At 40.8% G+C, this 21769-nt stretch overlaps 1 protein-coding gene across 4 annotated transcripts in view; it reads right to left on the bottom strand.

The window, feature by feature from the left end:
- nphp3 (nephronophthisis 3) overlaps positions 1-21769 on the bottom strand; it is a 223353-nt gene that overhangs the window by 123425 nt on the left and 78159 nt on the right. For all 4 annotated transcript variants that reach the window (XM_076291099.1, XM_076291103.1, XM_076291102.1 and 1 more), the window contains one exon: positions 11338-11496. In XM_076291099.1, the coding sequence (XP_076147214.1) occupies positions 11338-11496 (159 nt within the window). The remainder of the gene's footprint in view (positions 1-11337; positions 11497-21769) is intronic.

The raw sequence follows: 21769 nt of genomic DNA, 5'->3' as shown, positions 1-21769 counted from the left end.
AAGCAAGTCTGAGTCGAGACCGAGTCCTTTAGGAGTCGAGACTGAGTCAAGACCAAGACCATAAAAACATGTCAGTTTTTATATTCATGATTTAATTTCACCCCAGTTAATAATCAACAGTTAGGCCTACAGACTAAGCTAGATTGGGAATTGTTTAGAGGAGCAGTCTTAACGTCTTAATATGGACTATGCTGACCTACTGACACTCACCGGCAGCAGAGCCATAGAGAAAAATACAGGATAAATACAGGAGAGTAGAAAAAAATCCTGAGCCTGAACTTTTTTTCCTGGGAGGTAAGCAGGCCCCTAAACCAAGATATATGCCTTGATCAACATAATTGTCAAGCGGAATCCAGGGGTGTGCTCCCATGGGAGAAGATTTTGATAAAAAGTCCCTTAGATGATAGATTCTGGTGACTTTTGTGGATATAAATGAACATCATTCAGATATGAGATGAACAATGGGACCCTGGGCCTGGTAGGCCTGTTCATTAATCCTGCATACTTATTGCTTGTATAGCATACTGAGACTACAGATACTACAGCCATACCAAGAAAGGTCAGTGGGTGGCAATTATAATACTCAAAAGTAAACTAGGAATTGATTAGTAGCCTAACAATTGACTAAAGGGTATGAACAAGTACACACCATTTATTTTAAACATGTTATTCTTTATTCTATAAGTTTGTCGGACAGATTTCTTTTAAATTATTTAGTATATTTAGTATTTAGTTTTGTTAGTTTTTCTTATCTTCTACTGTCTCTATTGTACAGTGGAGTTTTGTTATATGTATATACTTATATTTACCCTTTCTGCTGTAAGTGCATGTTGTGTGTGATGTCTGTATGCTACTGAGACCTTGAATTTTCCCTTGAGGATCAATGAAGTATCTATCAGGGTTGCTAGGTTACGGGGACGCTGGCGAGACACGCCGCTCCGTCTGGCATCATGTTTTTGTTTGTATTTATGTAATGTTCGTAATTTTATGTAATGTTCTGTAAATTTTTTGTATTTATTTTTCTAGTTAAATGTAATCACTCTTTATTCATGTTATTTTCGATCGTTTTTGTGTTATTCTTAGACCTTTTTTCTGTTTAACAAACTCGGCTGAGACCATCAACGTCAAGTTAACGTTAACCAGCTGCCATTGGGCTGATGAGCGCCTTGGCTAGCCTGCCTTATGTCTCTGAAGTCCCTCATCCATCCGTGACGATGCACAACCAATGTCTGGACGGAGGGATTGCTCAGCAAGGGGGCCTAACGTCAATCTGCAAGAGATCTGCAGCTGCCACGACCACCGAGCTGCGGCTGACTTGCGAGCTGCCATGCTAGCATCTACCGGTGCCTGGAGTCTGGATTGAGTGCTAAGAAACTCTGATGACAGCGTCAACCATGAAACAACAAACGGTCACTGTCTAGGACCACCGAGCTGACAATCAGCAGGGTCGCCCATCACAAATTCGGACTCTCTTGTCCTCCCAGTGCTCTCCAGACTGCCAGTGAATTCTCCGGGTTGGTCAGTTATAAAGAACTTTGTTGGTGTTGCATCGTGAATACACAGCTGTGCGCAGTTTTCACGCGGGTCATCTTTGCCCTTGGACATTTTCAGCCGGTTGGAAATTGGACTAATTTTATTTTTAATTTTTATTTATTTTATTTATTAATTTGTTTGTTGTATGTCTTGTATGTCTTGGTGTCACGGGTACGCTGGCGACTACGCCGCTCCGTCCGGCATCTATTGTCTTTGTTAGTCTGTGGGGCGAGTTTAGTCTAAGGGCGAGTTTATCCTCCGCTAATTTCTGACACAAAGTGACGAGTGGACGAGCGATTGTAAACGACAGATCCGAGCTAGTGAGCGGAGTGAATGAAATTTTGTTGGAGCGCGGAGCACTTTTTAATTTAGAGGCCGGAGCGGCCGCTCTGTTCCACTCCAATTTCGCTCCGATACCGCTCACACCAGGAGTCTGAGGCATGCCCAAGTTTACCTAGAATTCATGTCTTCCTAATAAAACCAAAACCGTTACATTTCAAAGATATTGGTCTGTAAGTTCGTTGATGGGGATGAAGTTCGCTAAATATTTTAGAAAGGAAACTAATAAGTCATATAAGTGTATTATTCCTACAAAACAACTAGATAACAGAACGCGGAAACATGAGAGTGTGCTACGGAGAGCAAAGAAAAACGTGAGCAATTTGAATATGCTTCATATGAAGTAGAAGGATGAGAGTAAAACTTGGATGCTAAGCCTGTATTCTTTAGGCAATTAATCCCACTGATCCCTTTAGTTATACGCTTATGTGTATTGACGTTGCCAAGCTTGTTCATTGATACACTATCGGTGTTGCATTCTATGAGTGAAATTAACGTTGCTCTTAGTTCTTTGGGATTTAACTTTTCTGTGTAAGGTGACAATTCAGCTTGTATTTTTTCTCCCTCTTTTAAAATGGAGCGAGCGTGGAGCGATTTCACTGGAGCTGGATGATTTTTAAGTGAAGCGGGGAGCGAAATTGAGCGGAGCAACCTGACGTGAATTTGAGCGGAGGAGCGGCCAAGTAAACAGCCACCTATGTGAGGTGTGTTGAATTGCTCGACAGCTGCTTGATGACTAGGGTCTAACTCGTGCCGTGGTCTAGTTCCATATAATATTTTCCTTGCGCACAAAGTGCAGAAACATGCTCCTGGTTGCAGGAGTTTTTGACACCAGCTTCTAAAGGGCTTTTCGTCTCTACCCACCTCCTCTATCCAAGACCAGCGCCATTTATTCTTTTTACCTTTATCGACAAGTTTGGTGTCTTCCCCTGGCTTCATAAAGTTGCACTCTATGACTTTGGCTACGTTTCGCGTTGCCAGTGTGGGAAACACATTCGTATTGTATGGGAAACACAAAAGAAATTTGCACGTGAGATCCCGCAAACTCGAACCTGATTTTTTTTTTCCGCAGACACGTCGGCATGGCGCCTGAGCGCTATCAGGCCTGTAAAAAAACCGGCTCTGACGACAGTATCTTTGCATTGCACCATGGGGTGTCATTTTCAAATAATGCCCGTCAACATTGCATTTTATTATTGTTGTTGTTATGTGTTGTATGGTTTTTTATATGAACATAAAAAATGTGTTGGTCTCGAGGACTCGGTCTGAAATTACGAGTCCTTCTCCTCCCACTGTGGTCCGAGACCGAGTCAAGACTGAGTCTTTGAAGGAACAAGTCCGAGACGAGTCCGAGAAAGCAGAAATCGGTCTCGAGTCCGAGACCGGACTTGAGTAGTACATCACTAGATCATTCTAAGACAACCCGCTTGGAGTCCACATCAATGGGGTCTAAGCATTAGTTAGCCTAAGCATTTGTTAGCAAAGAATATATATGTATACTGCTAAGTATTTCTTTTCTTTTTTTTTGGCCCGCCACCACCCCTCTTTGGAGGACAACTTTATTTTTAATAAAGGAAAATATATATTTTATAGCATACACAATATGTTACAATGCAGACTTAGATTTATATACAGTGCATTACTTTGTCCTACCGTAACCATTCACCCAGTTTAGTGAGACCCTGGGTACATAGGGGGAGGGGAGATTATAGCACCACATACAGAGTGTAACACATAACATATAAGACACGACAAGGTGACAGACAGACAACAGAGGGACAAGACAGTTGACAAACACAAGGACGTATTATTAGCGATTAAATGGAATTATCTGAGATATGGTGGTTCTCAAATAGGGGGTGAAGATGTGTGATTCCTTTTTGTGCCCATGTGGGGAAATAAAGAGGTTTGTTCTGTATCATGAATATTGGGTTGTGCCAGAGTGGGGTGAACTAAATTCTAGTGATGATTTTGTGATTTGGTTCGTTTTCCACCAGGCTGTCAGAGTTGAATGGATGGTAATGCGTTGGCAGAAGTTGGATTTCTTGATTGATTGTTCCAATTCCAGCCACAGGTAATTATGCTTGTGTATATTGATCCATTTAACCAGGTACTGTAATTGATTTGCCAGGCAGTAGTGGTGGAAGATTGGTGCCTCAAGCCACCCATGTGATTTTTTTATTTTGTAGTGTTGAGTGATATTTTGGGTTTTTGTTTTTCCAATAAAATTGTGTTGTTAATGAATTGAGAGTTTTTAACCATTTATCTGTAGGAGTGATGGGGATCATGAAAATGCTAAAATGCTAAGAAATCATGGCCGGATCTAGAATGGGGCTGGGGGGGGAAATGCCCCCCCAAATGTGTCTTCTGCTCCACCTAATATGTGGCCAACTGACTGAAATTGCGTCCAAATTCACACCCCTCCTTGGTTGTATTACTCGCGGAGTAGCCTACTAGTAGTCACACATATATCCCACAACAAGCAGAACCCGGGCTTTCCAATGATATCAGCGCTAAGTTGCTGTGATAGACGGTTGGCGAGCAAATTAACCCTTAGAACAACGATTGAAGCAAAGTGCGTCAAAAAACACACCCTTTCTTCTCTGTTACATTGCTCCGGAACTGTTCGTCGCAGTGAGATGAAACTTTTAATGCGTGACAGAGCAGAAGTAGAGCTTTCCAACGAGACTATGCACTTGTCTGTACGATCAACTATGAACATTCTAAAAAATCATGAATTTAAATCAAATTGCATCATATTTCTATACTTCTCTGCGTTCACCTACGCACCCATTACTCTCGTTTGAATTAGGCCTACTCGTGAACCTGTGATCGCATAGATATGGTAAGCATATCAGATACATAACGTCGTTATAGGCTTCCAAAAATGGCAAAAGATGAAATGTAAAATTTCAATGTGTCAATTACGGCCGTGGCACCCGAAATGCAAATGGACGCCACGGGCAAACCGTTTGAGATATTGACCTGAAACTTCAGATTCCCTCGTTTGGTAACATAAGGCATATTTTCACTGCTTTTCAGCAAAATCTGAGAGGTGTCATGTACATGGGTGGCTGAGTTGGCGTGGAATGACCCAATAACTTCATATAGCTCGACTTACCCCACGTTTTTGTGGCAAAGCATTGTTCATAATCCTACGCGATCATGCGTTTCTCTATGGCAAAGCACGTTCATAATATGAGATCCTAGCAAATTCCTGCATGGCATCCAATTCAAGGCTCACATTGCATCCCAATTTGTTCGACAAACAAACACTTTTTTGCCTCTACTTTGTTCATGGCAATGCAGTAAATAGAGAATCATCATGAGTGCACACACGCAAGGCTAACACGCAAACTCGGGTCAAGTCAGGTCAGATCAGTCAGTTCATGTTACAGATATGGAGCGCAGAAAGGTCATTTTTCATCACTAAATAAAATAATACGCTTTTTGTATTTTTATTATTTCAAAATCTAAATCAAATCAATGCAAATCTTAATACATGCAATTGTGGCAGATCTGGGTAGCCTAGACTCTGCTGAAATTACATGAAATGAAATCATATTTGCATTCTGCACACCCATTACTCTTGGTGAAATATCTCACAATATCTCACAAACTCTTGACTAGTCATATGCCAAAATAAACAGCCCTTACCCGATATGAAGCATGCATCTGTACAATAAGCTGTGGAGTGCGGTTTTGAAATTGCAGCATTCTACATGGTATCCAACTAAATTTTCTATTTATTTATTTTAACTAATGGCAGAAAATAATAGGGTAATTAATCACATCCACATATCCTTATGCACTATGCACAACTATTTTTCCAGACTCAAGCAAGCCTTCCTCAGAAATCAAATTACTCTCTTACATCCTTAAAGGAGTAGGCACTCAATTAGACCACCACCAAAACAATGTTCCTGCTGCTGGAAAACAATGATTTTAGGTTCCCAAATTAAAGCCCACGTGATGTTTACTAGGAAAAAGGTCCATTCATTGTGCCCACCCAAAAATTACACTTGCCCCCCCCAATCTGAGCAGTCTAGATCTAGGGCCTGTAAGAAATGGTTATGGATATGGTTATGGGATTTGGCAGACGCCTTTGTCCAAAGCGACACACAAATACAAAAACAATATAATATTTAAAATTCAACAGGGAACAGATTAGGATATTGGCAATAATAGAATAATAATAAGAGAATAGCAATAATAAACAACAAGAAGAGAGAGAAGAAATATTATTTTCTGATTGGCTGGTGGGGTGGCTATTAATTCTAAATAACAGGACACCGTTCCATATCAACGCTTATGAATGGTAACTATAACAACCATAGTAGGATGACGGTTGCAGCGCTCTAGAATCTTTGGTTGCAGGCTTCGCAACAATGGAATCAACTGTAAACAAGCTAACTGATGCTATTGAAAGTTGTACAACTAGCTGAACTAGTGAGCTTTTTAAACGGAACCGCATGTTTCCTTTGCTTTACAGTGGCAACCAGGTGATAAGCGGGATAACGGCCTTCGAGGTGTGTCCGCTGCGCGTCGGGGAGTTTTTTGCCCCTCGCCCTCGTCCATTAATTCAAACCATAACGCATAAGAAGCGCTTAAAGAAATAAGTGCATGTTGAACAGATAGAGCCCTCTTAAACGACCCAAAACTATCACAGGAACGGAGAGCACTGGGCAACTCATTCCACCAACATGGAACCACTGAGGAAAAGAGTCTTGAATTAGACCTAGCTTTTATGAATGGTCGACACAACAGACTCTCATCAGAAGACCGCAGTGGGTGGTTGGGGATGTACGTATGTCTTGATTATTGAATTAAAATAATGAGGAGCAGATTCAGTCAGTGTCCTATATGCCAAAGTGAGGGATTTAAATTTAATTCTGGCTACTATAGGGAGCCAATGGAGAGTAACTAGGAGATGAGTTACATGTGTCCTCTTTGGCTGATTGAAGACCAGGCGTGCTCCAGCATTCTGAATCAGCTGTAATGATCTTACTACACCAGCAGGTAAACCAGCTAATAGTGAATTACAATAGTCCAGCTTGGAGATGACCATGGTCTGAACAAGACGTTGTGTGGAATCTTTTGTCAGATAAGGTCTGATCTTTCTAATGTTGTAAAGCATAAACCGACATGATTTTCAATTGAAGCTACATGCTCAGAGAAGTGAAGTCGGTCATCAATTACAACGACCAATCTAGTTCGAGTCAGTGAAGTTAAGTCAAACTGGATGTTAATCTGTTGAGGAATAGCTGTTTTAGCTGGAAACACCAAAAAGTTTTTGAGAGATTAAGATGAAGGTGCCAATCTTTTATCCAGGCTGAAATATCCTTAAGGCATGCAGAAATCCGTTGGGAAACGCTAGAGTCATCAGGTGGGAAAGACAGGTTGAGTGTCGTCTGCATAACAGTGATGTTAAGTATTGTTAAGTAAATGCTAGTATTTCCTCAAGTATTTCTGATATGTTGCTGATTGGATCACGAACAGCCACAGCAGCTGCATTCTGTGTATGAAAGGTGCTATACAAATAAATCTTATTATTATACATGCATTACTTTCTGAAGCCAAAAGCGTTCAGCCGTGACAGCCAATCGATACTGGCGGCGAAGCATAGACGCATGACCCCATTATGAGGACATGCAAACATTTTAGTGACCTTTGACCTCTAGGGGGCGCTGCAATTAACAAAACTTCATTTTGGCGTGTAGCTGTTGATGTGTTATGAATCAAAACTTACTAGTGGTGTCTGGTAATACTGTGGGAGGTCTTTAGGCCGACACATGCATGCCCGTGACATCAATTTAATCAAAAACACTAAAAAGTTTTCATGCATAACAAATACCAAAATTGGCACAGACCATTTTCAGACCATGCCGTATACATGCATTACTTTCTGGAACCATTGACAAAAGCATCTGCCCGTAACAGCCAATCGAAATTGGCGGTGAAGCCACCAAACAGGAAGTAAGCTCATATCTTAGCAACCCTTTCAGATATCAACCACTTTCAGATATCAACCACTAGAGGGGTGAAAGAGTTACAGGAAATCAGCTAGTATTTCAGCAACACTTTCATGTATCGAAAACAAACTTGGTACATGGACTTGGGACCCCATCCTTAGGACGCACAATAAATTTGGGGTCTTTTCACCACTAGGGGGCACTATAATCACAGGAAGTAGGCTCATATCTCGGCAACGCTTTCATGTATTGAAACCTAACTTTGCACATGGACTCAAGACCCAATCCCAAGGATGTAAAATTAATTTGGTGACCTTTGGTCACTATGGGGGCACTATAATCACAGGAAGTATGCTTATATTTTAGCAATGCTTTCATGTATAGAAATTAAACTTGGTATATGGACTGGGGACACCATCCTAAGGACACTTAAATTTGTTGACCTTTGACCACTAGGGGGCGCTGGAGTTACAGGAACTGAGCTCATATCTTGGCAATGCTTTCACGTATCGAAACCAAACTTGGTTCATGGACTGGGGACACCATCCTGAGGACGCACAATCAATTTAGTGACCGTTGACCACAAGGGGCGTTATAATTAGGAACACTTGTATCAACACCAAACTTGGTACGTGGACTCGTGACCACATCCCGAGGATGCACAGTAAATTTGGTGATGTTTGACCACTAGGGGCGCCATAACCCAACCCCCCCATACACACATACACCATTTCATCATCCACCCCCATACACAGACACACCATTTCATCATCTCCCCCACCCAAACACACAACCGTCGGGCTCGGGTCGGGTAGCCACACTCTAATGTGTACCAACGTCTCTGGAGAGAAGGCGCGCAATTTGAACAAGAAATCAGTTCTCAAACGGAAGTTTTGATTGCAACAATTAGCTAGTTCATGCACCAGGGTGTAAATAGCATGCAGTAGCCTACTATAAACACCAGGGTACGAATAGCATCTACTTCTAACTGTACATTGATGCAAACAACATACCTTATTCAGAGTGTCTATTACACAGCTGAGCTATTCACACCCTCTTACGTAACAAAAAAAAACATGTTGCTTGTTTTAAAAAAAAAAAAAAAAATATTACATTGTGTGATCAATATGCCAGAATAAATGCACAGGTGCAAATAGCATACACTGATATTTGTACCAGACAGGTTACTAATAGAACACATTGCTGTGTGCACCGGGGTACGAATAGCATACATTGATATTTGTACCAGATGGGGTACTAATAGGACACATTGCTGTGTGCACCGGGGTACGAATAGCACACACTGCTAATTGTACCAGGGGTGCAAATAGCCTTACCCAAATATTAATCAGACTAGTGGTGAATGTAGTTAAATGAATTGCCAATACACCCTAGATATAAAGAAATATAATAATTAAATATTTATTTAATAATAGCCACGTCGTAAACGTGGCAACCCAAAAGCTGACAAATGTCAGCGAGCGAACAATTCACTCAAGGGGAACAGGGTAAAACCGAACGTTAACAGATGGTAACGTTAAAGATTAACATATAATGCTATCCTGTTATCTTAAGCAAAACAGACACTAGTGTGGAAAGAAAAACAGTCAGCGATACATTACAAACCATATACCACACAAGTCACAAGAATAATCACATTAATATAGTATTAATCCCATATATATATTCAAATAAAACCCCAACCCCCCCAAGCACTGGCCGTTGGAGCTCGGTGGTGCACAGGTGGCAGCTCTCTGAGCTGCAGGCAGGACAGCAACCGCTGAACGGCCCTCCAACTCGCCGGTGATCCAAGCAGAGACGAGAACGTGTGTATGAGTGTCAGTGTAAATGCAGTTGACGTTACTCACGACCGATCACTCAGAACTGATTCCGCTCAGTCCTGACTCAGAGGAATGGGAGGCAGCTATGTCCCAACTAGCCGAGGATGCCACTCCGGTGGAGGATGTTGCTGCAGTCAGCCGGCAAACCTCAACAGCAGCGGGTAGTTGGCGGTTGGCACTGGCGGTTGGCGGCTCAGCACCGGAGGCAAAACGCAGTCGTCCTTAGGAGGTCTGGCTCCGGTGGGCCCAGCACCGGAGGCAAAACGCAGTCGTCCCTGGGAGGTCTGGCTCCGGTGGGCCCAGCACTGAAGCACAAATCGAGTCCGTCTCCGAAGGAGAATGCAACAGGAGCTAAGTCAGCTACCCAGGTCAGGATAGCTTCAGCTACAAAATAGCACCGACAAATAGCTAGCAGAAAGTCTGACCAGCACTTGACCGGTAACTTAGAAGAGAAAATCTAAGGAGTAAACAAGTACGATGCGCCGATGTTACGGAGTAAGTGGGCCTATGAACTTGTCCAAAGGTCTCCACAAACTACAGACAGCAAAGTATCCTCTCTCTCTCCAGTGCAAACTCGGACCGGGACTGACTTTGAGCAAAGATTCTAGTTCCGCTCCTGAGGTGTTAGAATGTTGTAAAAACATTTACAAATTATTATTGGATAAAATAAAATTCAAATAAAAACACAGAGAACAAACAAATCTGATTGGTCTGTACCGAATTCCATATCAACATATTGCAAAAACATAAAGCATTATGGTATTGTACTACGTTGTTGTAGTGACAAAAATTAAACAGTGCGGTAATAAACACTATAAACAGATTTTACAGGTGCTTACATGTAATTACAGTATGATCACTGCGCCACTGACCTCTCTTAAAGGGCAAGCCCAAGAACCTCAATTGAAAATCCCAGGGCACAGGTGGAATCCCAGGGCACAAGGAAGCCTTCACCTCAGCGCCCATCCTTCAACACCCAGATCCATTGAAGTCGTTCATCATTGAGGTTAATGCCTTAATCACAGGGGTGGGCGCAGTCCTCTTTCAATAACAAGGGACATCTCCTCACCTCCTACCATGCGCCTTCTATTCCCAGAAGCTCACCTCGTGAGCTCCTCACCATCAAGCTGGCTCTGGAGGCGTGGTGCCACTGGCTGGAGGGGGCCAAGTATTTCAAGATCCTGACAGACCACAAGAATCTTGCATACCTGAGAGAAGCAAAGTGGCTGAACTCCCGACAGGACAGATGGGCCCTCTTCTTTACTCGATTGAATTTTCAGCCTATCGTCCAGGGCCCCACAACGTCGAGGCTGACACACTGTCTAGGATCCATGCTGCGAATGACCTCGAGGAAACTCCCACGTGCATTGTCCCTTCCGAGAACATCGTGGGGACCATCCAGTGGGGACCATCCATTGGGCCCTGGATGACTAGATTCAGGAAAGGGCCAACTCCCAACCTGCTTCACCAGGGACTCCCGTTCACACCATGTGCGTTATCAGATTTGTAAATCCAGACACACGGTTGGTCTAACACAGATTCAGAGCTCAAAATCAAACCGCTTGGCAACCAGCATGAGTTGGAGCAGTATCCTATGCATCTCTGTGGAAAAATGATTACTAATGTATGGAATAGGAGAGTGACAGACACACCTTGTCAAAGTTAACGTGGGTTGACATGTTGCACATTTTCTGATATGTTTCAATTTGTTCCTGTTCATCATGTTCGTCCCACAGAACATCACTTGCTTCCACCACTTGGTCCTCCTCAACATGCTCATGATCATCAACTGACTTCAAGCCCAACAACTCCTGGGGGCAAGAAAATTAACATTGAAGATTATTTTTGCAGAAATTAACATAATCAAATAATGTAAATAATATTTCAAGAGCAAATTTAGAGAGTTATTTAAAGACAACAATTAGGATCTAGCCTAGATTCATAACAAAATGCACATCAGCCTAAATCCTGATTATTCTCAAGCTTTCCCCATTAGAACAACAATAGACTTATTTTCAGCCAGTCCATTGCAAATTAAATACATCAGCAACAATTGTAACGCCGCATTATGTAATAACTTGACAAAATGTAATACATTCGCTTCATTATGTAATAACTGCTGCATTTTGTAATAAGTTATTACATATTGCAGTTGTTATTACAAAATATAGGTGCTGCAAAAATAAAATGGATGAACATGTTGCATTATGTAATAACCAACCAACCAAAATTGACGGCTTCATTGATAAAAACAGCATAATGTGTATCTTAAATTCTTCTGTCCTCAACGTTTCCCGCACTCGGCACTCTCCATCGCTTTCTCGACTCATGCAGCCTGACTTTTTTGGGGTTACGTTTGAACTGCTTGATTAACTTTGTGACGTTGACTGATGGAACATTGAGGCCTGGAGGGAAATTGTTTGTTTGTTAAGAAGTTTTTGCATCGTTTCACAGGTGTCAGGAATTTTCCTGTAGCCTATTACAAAGGCAACTTTAAACTGCCTCAATCATTTGTCTACTCTACTCAGTCATTTGTGTTTAAGATAAAATTCTTCTTTAAGTTATGGTGTAACGAAGACAAATGGTTTAATCAAATTGTGTTGACCTGACCAATATTTGGCAAACTCAGCTGGCAATATAATTGACAACTGTAAATTAATCCCGTCATATAGGCTACATGATCATGACAAACGGAATGTTCTGTAGGCCTAGGACTATAGGAAAAATATAAATTAGTGCTGAAAATAAACTTGTCCATGCGCAGGTCTGAAATTTTTTAATTTTATTTTTTTAATTTTCATTTAAATAATTAAATTTTCACTTCTTAGTCAGTGTTTTTTTCTCTTGCATGTGTAATTTTCCATCAAGGATTCCCGGGACACTGAAAGACCGGGGTGCACGAAACTTGGTGGGCATGTAGCCCCACAAGGATAGCATGGAACCAGGCTGGACAAGGATAGCACGGAACCGGGCTGGACTGGACCCCCCGAAAGGAGGGTAGGGCGGACACAGTTTTCTATGAATATCTCGAGATTTGTAGGGCCTAAGAGGACCACCTTTTTTTGTATGTTGGTCTTAAGCGGCCATGTCAACCCATCCCATAACCACTCATTTCATGTATAGCGCCACCTAGTTAAAAATGAAAAAGCAAAAATTAGGTGTTGTAATCACAATATCTCTGGCTGACAAGGTCAAATCAATTAATTTATGTGTACATTTAGTGACTGTACACCAACAGAGTTTTCTGTGAGAACTGTAGGGCCTAGGATGACCCATTTTTTGCGTATGTTTTCCTCTTCATGACACATTTTTTGACTGGTGCGACTTATGTGACTTAGAGTCCGGAAAATACGGTATATACACTTTACATTTGATGTTTGTTAACATTGTTAAATGATGGTGATTCACTAGTCTACTACAGTATTTTGAAGGAAGGAACCAGTTCTGTATGCATTACTGTAACAGATGGGCTAGGTTATTGGTAAAGTAGTTGGATAGCACACTACATATGTACACACACATACATGCACGCACACGCACATAAACACACATACACACACACTCCCTCACACACATGCACCCACACAAACAAACACACCTACATACACAAACAAACACACACACACACACAAAACAAACTTACATGCAGGCACACACACTCAATTAACACACACAGAAGCACACATATACACAAAAACAACCACACACTTTAAACACACTCAATTACACACAAAAAACACACACTCTGCACACACTCAATCACACAAAAAATGTAAGCACAGCTCAACTCAAATAGCCTACATGCATGCTTGTGATCATTAAGGCTACTTTGACAAACTCTTAGTCATGAGCTGTATCCTCTGATTTTAATATTTACAGATATCTAGGCGATATTTGTAACATTTATTTTGTATTAGGCCTGTTATGAAATCATGTATTGAACAATTTAAACACATTGTGAAACTTAAAGCCCAAAGATGGAGACATGCATGTAGAAATTTGCTGCAAATTCAAAACCGGATTACTCTGGAACGGTTATCTGTACAGGGGAATGCTTTACATCTTTGTGTTTGGTAAGGTCTGTTGTTTATTCTGATTTATGGCTTGTCATGTGTTGAGTGAAGAGTTTGTGAAATATTCCACCGAGATGAATGGGTGGGGAGATGTATGTAGAATAATATGATTAAATTTAAGTTACTTTTCTCGCGACCTGTTTACCACAGTAACTAGCAGCTAACATCGTTTAAAAGCTGAGAAAAAGCTCTTTCCCATGATGTGATACATGTGATGTCTGTGTGATGAGTAGGCTACTTTGTGAGCAGACGTGGACGAAGTACACAATTCCTTTACTTAAGTGAAAGTCTTGTCAAATATTACTCTAATGCAAGTGTAAGTCAGGGGCCGTATTCATGACAAAAGTCTTAAGATAAATCCAGTAGCAGCAACTGGAATCCATGCATTTCCACAGAATTATTTTTGGAATCTGATCCCTTATCATACCTGTTCTTTCGTACTCATCGCTCGACTTATCGTGATATAATTCAAGATGGCGTCGAACGGTAAAATTCCTTAAGGTACTGTCTGTATAAATCGTCTTGTAAATAAACTACCAGTGCTTTTTCAAAGTTCTCAATGTCTCGTTTTAAATGTCAAGGCCCTCGGAAGTCTACCAATGAAGTATGGAGCTACTTTGAGCCTCGTAAATGGTGTAAAACAGTGATTTATTTGCATGGCTAGGCCGATGCCCGAGGCCCCCCCCAACGAAAAACTGTTGGTAGCATCGACTAACTAGCGCCAGAGTGCAGGGGACAAGCCGAGGTGAGCTATGAGACCAACGTTCACACTCGGTATCATGTTTCAACACACTTTAAGTCAAAATCACACCGGAATTCTCCTTTAAGAATGTTCTTAAATGCAATTCACCAATATTTTCTTAAAGCAACACCAAAGAACTTTTCCTCTGTCGCACGCACTATTTGTTTATCCAGCACCGGCTTTGCAAATAACAATGTCCACAGACAAGGTAGAATATGTTGCATGATTTTATGAAAGTACGATGTATTGCGACATCAGATGCAAGTCAAATTTGTAGTTTCTCATGTCTCATTCCATCGAACTACAGATCCGCTAACCGATCCGGCAAACTTACATAGTGCGGTTATAGCCGAAAGAGGGCCGCGAAGCGAATGCAGAAAGTGCCGTTCACCCTGTTACGAGTTGATGAACCACTGAAACCAGGGCCGTAGTCACCATAGCCAATATTCAGACGTGACCAAAATGTCCCCCCCAATATTCGGATATAGAAAAATAAATAAAGAAAAAAACGCTATAGGCTATTACAGGAAACCAACAAGTCCGCCATCTGAAATGCAATCAAACATAAATAACGCACAAATTAGTGACCTGTTGATGGTTTCAGAGAGAGTAGCCTACACTGTGAGTGATTTGTCCTGGAGGTTTTGCGTTTGATGCGTGCGCTATCAAAAGCTTCCTGCACCCTGCTGCGGTGCAGGCTGTCAACAATATCGCAAAAGATACCTGTACAATTCTCACAAAACTTGTTGGAAAGGTGTAGCACTGTCTAAGGAAACCCCATTCATTTTTGAAGCTGATCAGACTCAAAGGGAACTTTAAAGCAATTCCATATTGTAGCCTATTTTCTCGCAATGATAGCGAAAGTAAACCGTAGTGTCCTTTTACTTGAATTTGTGCTAGCCTGTGTCATTCATTTCTTTCACATGTCTTACAACATAAATAATGCATTCATATGCTAGTAGTAATGTCAGAAATGAACCGGTTTATAAGCCTCTTAGAAATGGTTGTTGCATCTTGCATGTTACATTTAGATGCGCGCTCAATCGCGCATCCATGTAGGCAAAACGTAGCACTCAAATGTGGCGACGGCACAAAAGTTGAAAAAACTTTTACAATGGCGGTGATAGCCTACAGTTAATGTGAATCGCGGACAATAACCAAAGAAAGGAATTTCCACCTCCATTCACCAAATAAAGGCTGTGTTTCTACATGTTAACACAAAACGTAATTTCTGTCAGAAACCAGCCTATAATGCATAGGGTAACTTGAGGTGAGTCAGACAGAAGAGGGACCTGACTTAGGCTAGCCTATCTTGAATCCCATCCTGTTCAAACTACCTTAAAATTGTGTGATTAGCCGCCAGAATAATAAAATCAAAATACAAAATATGATTGGGCTATAGGTCCAAACCTATGAGTAAGCATTCAGTGTAATATTGATGGGTTTCAACAGGTCCCTTTCCACAGGTGTATTAATCAAGCACCATGCAGTCTGCATTGATAATCAAGGTGCTTGATTTTATACACCTGTGGAAAGGGACCTGATGAAACCCATGAATAGAGGTTATCAAAGATACTCTAGTTTGTATTTTTTTTTTAAATATACATTTTGGAGACAAATGGAGTCATACCACGGGTCTATATCCAGGGATGGATTATTGAATGGACCTACTGGGCCCAAGAGCTCAGGGGGCCCTGAAGCCTAAGACTGTGTGAAGTTGCTTCTCCGCCCTTCTCTTCTATTTCCACAAAACTCACAAGTCGTCATAATATAAAGGGTCATTTTATTTAAGTCTTCCGGGGAAGTATGCCCCCGGGCCCCCCTATCTTAACTGGGGAGAGTTTTTTTGCATCTATGCCCAGGGGTTCATAATCCATCCGTGCCTATGTCCGTCAAAAGTTTGGTATATCCTAATTGACTGACTTAACTAATGACTTGTTTGTGATTTTAATAATATTTTTCAACAGTGTTAGTTACCATTAAATGATGAAACCACGTTTCAATGACAGACACACACCATTCAGTGCCATTAAATCTGACTAGCGAGTTATCTGCTAAAAACGTAATGTTAGTTTTGTTTACAAGTGGCAACCGTTGCTAAGGGGGAAAGCCATGCCTTCAACAGCACTCGCGTTAGCTTATGTTTGAAACGGTAGGCTAGGTATTTTTATTATCCAGATCTATGTATTTCTAGGTTGAAATGTACAGTTTTTACTAGAAAATACGGTAATTTCCATGGACTTTGTGTTTAAGAAATGAAACATGTTCTAAACGCTGACGTCGATGTGCGTCACATGCTGTCAAGAACCCTTCGGTTATGCCAGTTTTCAGTAGACAGAGGGCTTACCGAAAACAATAGCAGCAAGCTAAAATTAGCAATAAATGGTAAGCTTATACAGTATATTGTAAGTGCACATAATAAAGACTGATATTTCAAACGAGCTGTCTAAAACGGTTAAATGTGTTTATATGAATAACTTTAAGAAGCTCAACTTTACACTGTAACATTTTTAAGACAGGTGCAGGGTTGTCTTAAAGTTACAAGGAAAATTGAGAAGAAATGTAAGAACTTTGTTTTCAAGAATCTGATTTGTTCTTAAGTGTTTTCTTAGGAAACATCTTAAGAAGAAAGTTAAGAAAAAACATAAGAACTTTATTCATGAATATCAAATCTTCTTAAATTTGTTCTTAAGACAAAATATAGCACCACTTAAGACGCTTTTTTGTCTTAAGAAGACTTTGTGAATACGGCCCCAAATTTTTGACTTTGTTGAAGCACAGAAGCTTGCTTTTAAACATACTTAAGTATTCAGAAGTACTTTTCCTTTTTAATGTATTGTAATGTAATGTTTATTTGGTCATTAATAGGGTATACATCCTTTGGTCGGTCATAGGACTTGAAAAGACCTTTAGTTCCTTACAGTGGGCATTACTTCAAATTGGCCAGCTTCCCTCGAGGTTCGCACGTGACCTCAAGCGGGATCACGCGACTTTAATTTGTATTTCTCCAGTGACGCTGCAACGACGCTGCAACAACCCAAACAACCGCCAGATGGCTCTGGTGAGCAGGGTGTCTCGTAAAAATAAATGGAGCCTGGAAAACCCTACACAGACTTCACTACAGACTTTAGCAGACTGGTTTAGAAATAATTTAATAGCCAGAAATATGCCTGCCCTGCCCTAATAAAGAAATATTTGGTTAACTGTGAGTGAATCCCGCTTGCAGCCGTAGAAGAAATGTATACGCCCTGGCTGACAGTAGACGGAGGAGGAGGGCACAGTCTACGAACACCCGATGCTGCAGCTCAGCGATTTAAAATGGCTCAAAACCACTTTGTATTAAGTTTTAATGACTCAAAAATGACATTTTTAGAATCAGAGAATGAAGAACACGTCAGGTTCATTAAAAAGTATTTTCTATGCATCACAAAAGGCTTCAGAGGGTGGATTACAGTTAACACAATATACCCAAATTTCAATAGCCACAGAATGGACTTTGTATATGTTTTAGGAATCATTAGCCTACATGATTTAGGCTACTTCAGGACATGGCCGCCGTCACCAGTATTGCCACGGCAATGCTACTTTTCAAAGTACACTAATAAACGTAGACGTCACAAACTGCTGCTGCGCGGCGCTTATCATCGAAGTGTTTTTCCCCATGCATTTATTCTACTGTCAGTGACTGCCGCGAGAGAAGCGGGTTCTGTGTTGCATTCATTTCAGTGACTGACGCGAGAGAAGCGGGGTCTGTGTGTCTGTGTGTAATTTATTTTCATTGGGCGTGCCCTGCCGTGCCGTCCACATCTCTTCAGCACAGCAGCAGCAATGGCAACTCTTTGTTTAACTTAAGTGGTGTTTAATGGTGTTGCTAAGTAGGCCGAGTTAGGCCTATAGGCCTAAATCAACATTGAATTAGTTATTGGATGATATTAAAAAGAATCGGAATTATTTGTGGTTGAGCTGGAAATTTCAACTTGGTGATCAAAAAGTTTTGGATTTCATGTTGACCGCGACTTCAGAGCATTGTTACGTTGTGTCAGTGTAAAGTTAGCTAGCCTAGTCTAACCATTATTTGTCTTACAAATCTAAACCACAGGCTCACGTTAATCTAATGGGCTTTGAGACATCTGTTTTGTCTTGTGACAAAGTCTCCTGGTTCAGTTGTTTCCAGTTTCATAGAAACGAGGGTGTTACATTTGCAGTAGCCTAACTACAAAATCCAACCTAATAACATTAGGCCTACCAAGGCACTGCGTTGATGTTTCTCCATTTCTTGTTCTCTTCACCTATCAGGCAGCCAGTGACGATGGAAGTGGGGGTGCGGCCACCCTCGAAGCGCACTAAGACATTTTCCTTGTAGACATACCCATGGTTACACTAGGCAGGCAACTGTGCTCTGTTCCCAGAGCATGCTTTCTCTGTCTATGATCTGCAGGCTTATAGGGCCTCCTCGACGAGGAGATTGCTAGTCCTCGGATAATGTGCTGCAATTGAATGGTAGCCTATGGAACCGCGGACCGAAAGAAAAATAAACTAAACATATTCCTGATTAGAAAGTATTTCTTAATTTAGTGTTATCAAATAAAGAGACATGCAATTAGGGGGTAGTGGTGTCAGCGCTCATCCAATCTGTGCGTCTGCTGTGCAAGTAAAAGTGAACCACTGGAGATGGCATGTGCAACAAACAATGTTATTTAAAACAATGAATGAAGTGGGTCTTGCTGTCCATGAAAACAGCATAGAGACTGGCTAGTCTAATCCAAAAATGAAAATAACAGGTTTTTGAATAGTTTTTCATAAGGGTTATATAGGTTTTCTAGGTTTTCAGAACAGACAAGTCACATACAATCCACTTGGCTTTTCAAAATTAGAGCTGCAGCAGATGTCACGCAGCTCAGAATTCATCAATACAAACTGTGTTCATAGACATAAACTGTTTGCTTTTGTTTTACTAATGATTAAAAAATAATATAAAAAAGTCAGTTTTTTTTTTTTTTTTTTTTAATGGTAGGCTATGGATACATTACTTGGGCTTAGGAAGCAAAAAAAAAAAATTAAACCCTACAGCAAGTAGCCTGCCTTGGTAGGGACGTTTGAATCATGTACATCTGACATCAAATCAACTGAAACACTTCAAAATAAACGTTCAAATAAATCCCAGAGTTCGGTTTCTTTAAGGTTGCATTATTTACCTAATTTGCATCTGCATTGGATTACTTTTTTTACTGGAAGGGGCTAAAATCCTATTTTTAATCGATTTCCTAATGTTTGGGCCTACCCGTTTGGGCTTACTCCTTTTGAAACAATGAGTGCAGGCATTTTCAGGACTTTCAGGATATTCTCCGCCAGGCCCGGGGTGGGTAATCGGGAGAATTCCCGGTGGGCCGCTTCACTTTTGGGCCGGTCGAGGAAAAAAATATTGACATTTGTCACGTTAGTCTATAAGTAGGCTATACACGTTCCGCATTCTGTGCATGACACCGTTGCCCCATGCATGGGTTGTAGCCTACCATGTGAGGGAGTTCTCCCCTCCCAAAAAGAGTTGGTTGGGTCCATATAGCCCGTCTTTTCCAAAAAGTTCTCAGCCGGGCGGGCCCTACAGTAGCCATAAGCGTCAGGAAGGATGGATGGTAGAAAGAGGCCAGGAGGGACTGAAACGGCCAGGTAGAATGCTGCTAAATGTGCATAGCTTCCAGATTACAGACAAAAGTGGCAACTGGTAAAGAGAGATAGCATATAGGCAATGATTATTAGCAATGTAATTATTGGGCTAATATTGGACGTTGTAGCGTTGTCAAGCTATTCGCAAGCAACATATTAAATTACTGAAAATACTAGCCTTTTGTATCTGATTCATAGACTTTGCAGTATGCAAATATTGATAACAAATTTGAAGCTTGATCTGTGTAGGCATATGCGGTAAAAATTGTAGCCTCTGAACAGCAGATCAACCAGTCGACCATTGAAAATGATGAGCCCTAAATTAGTGATGAGGAGGCCATGACTACAGGGACAAGTAGAGAGGATAAATTAAATGTATTTAATGTAAGAAAGAGCAATTATGCTACATGATAAACCTATATGCCTTGTTTGCTCAGAAGAAGGTGTAGGCTAAATCACCGAACAGCCCATGCAAAAAGCATGTAGCCTAAACATTAGTTCAATATGCCTCTTTGTGGAAGCGTGGGATTGGCTACATTTCAAAGGCTTTCTTTCTTTCTTTCTTTCTGTTTTTGTTAACTTGTGGAATAGTGGAATATTTTGTGTTAACTTCTCAGTTGAAGTGAATTATTATATAACCTTTACACATTTGTTGAACCATACTAATAAAAACTACATTCATTTATCCAATTTCCACCACTATGGAAAAATTGGGCCGGTCTTGGGCCTGAAACTCCCGGGCTGAAAAGTGGCCCCACTCCAGCCCTGTTCTCCTCTAAATGAAGTGCATACAAATCGAACCCAGGACCTAGACTATTTCCACCTCTGGGACAGCTTAAAAGAAGTCGAGAGGACTCCTAACTCACAGACCTATTCACAAAACGCTTTTTGTGGCATTTCGCAATGTTTTGAAATCCTATGCGGCTACAGGAGCTTCCAATCGCGAGGAAGCAATTTTGCATTGTAAGCATAACAAACATGCAATAACGCCACCAACAACAACCAAAACTAGGCTACTCATTGTCAACATGTAAATTAAATGTAACGTTATTGTGAATCAAATTAAAATGTTCTCCTCTTTGAAAACGTAGGCATAGGCATAGTAACAGATTAATTTAATAATGTTACAAAGATACTGCATCAATCCGTATGTTTCATTAGGCTACTAGGCTATTTGTTTTGCCTTACTCTTGACCTATATTAGTTGACCTATATTAGTTTTAGTAAAATACACATTGTTATGCTGTTTTTATCAATGAAGACGTAACTTTTGGTTGGTTATTATATAATGCACCATATTATTACATTTTCATATTGTTTTTTCTTTGCAACACCTGCATTTTGTAATAACAGCCGCAAAATATGTAATAACAACATGTGGTCAAATTTATTACATATTGCATTCAATCAGTTTATTACAAAATGCGGTAAATTATTATAAAATGCGGCAGTTATTTCATAATTAAGTGATATGTGTGCTTGGTCAAGTTATTACATAATGCAGTGTTACAGGGATGCCTTTGAAGTTTCAAGAGAACCCATGGCAAACACTGCAGAAATTAAGCCTTGACAAATTCCGTGCGCACCCTCTTGGCAAACTTCAAT

This window comes from Alosa pseudoharengus, unplaced genomic scaffold, assembly GCF_046254945.1.
Source record: "Alosa pseudoharengus isolate Yale_2024_CS ecotype anadromous, Long Island Sound unplaced genomic scaffold, YU_APseudo_1.1 YU_APseudo_1.1_scf_18, whole genome shotgun sequence".
Taxonomy (NCBI): Eukaryota; Metazoa; Chordata; class Actinopteri; order Clupeiformes; family Clupeidae; genus Alosa; species Alosa pseudoharengus.
The sequence above is the reverse complement of the archived record's forward strand: the minus strand, read 5'-3'. Positions and strand labels throughout refer to the sequence as shown.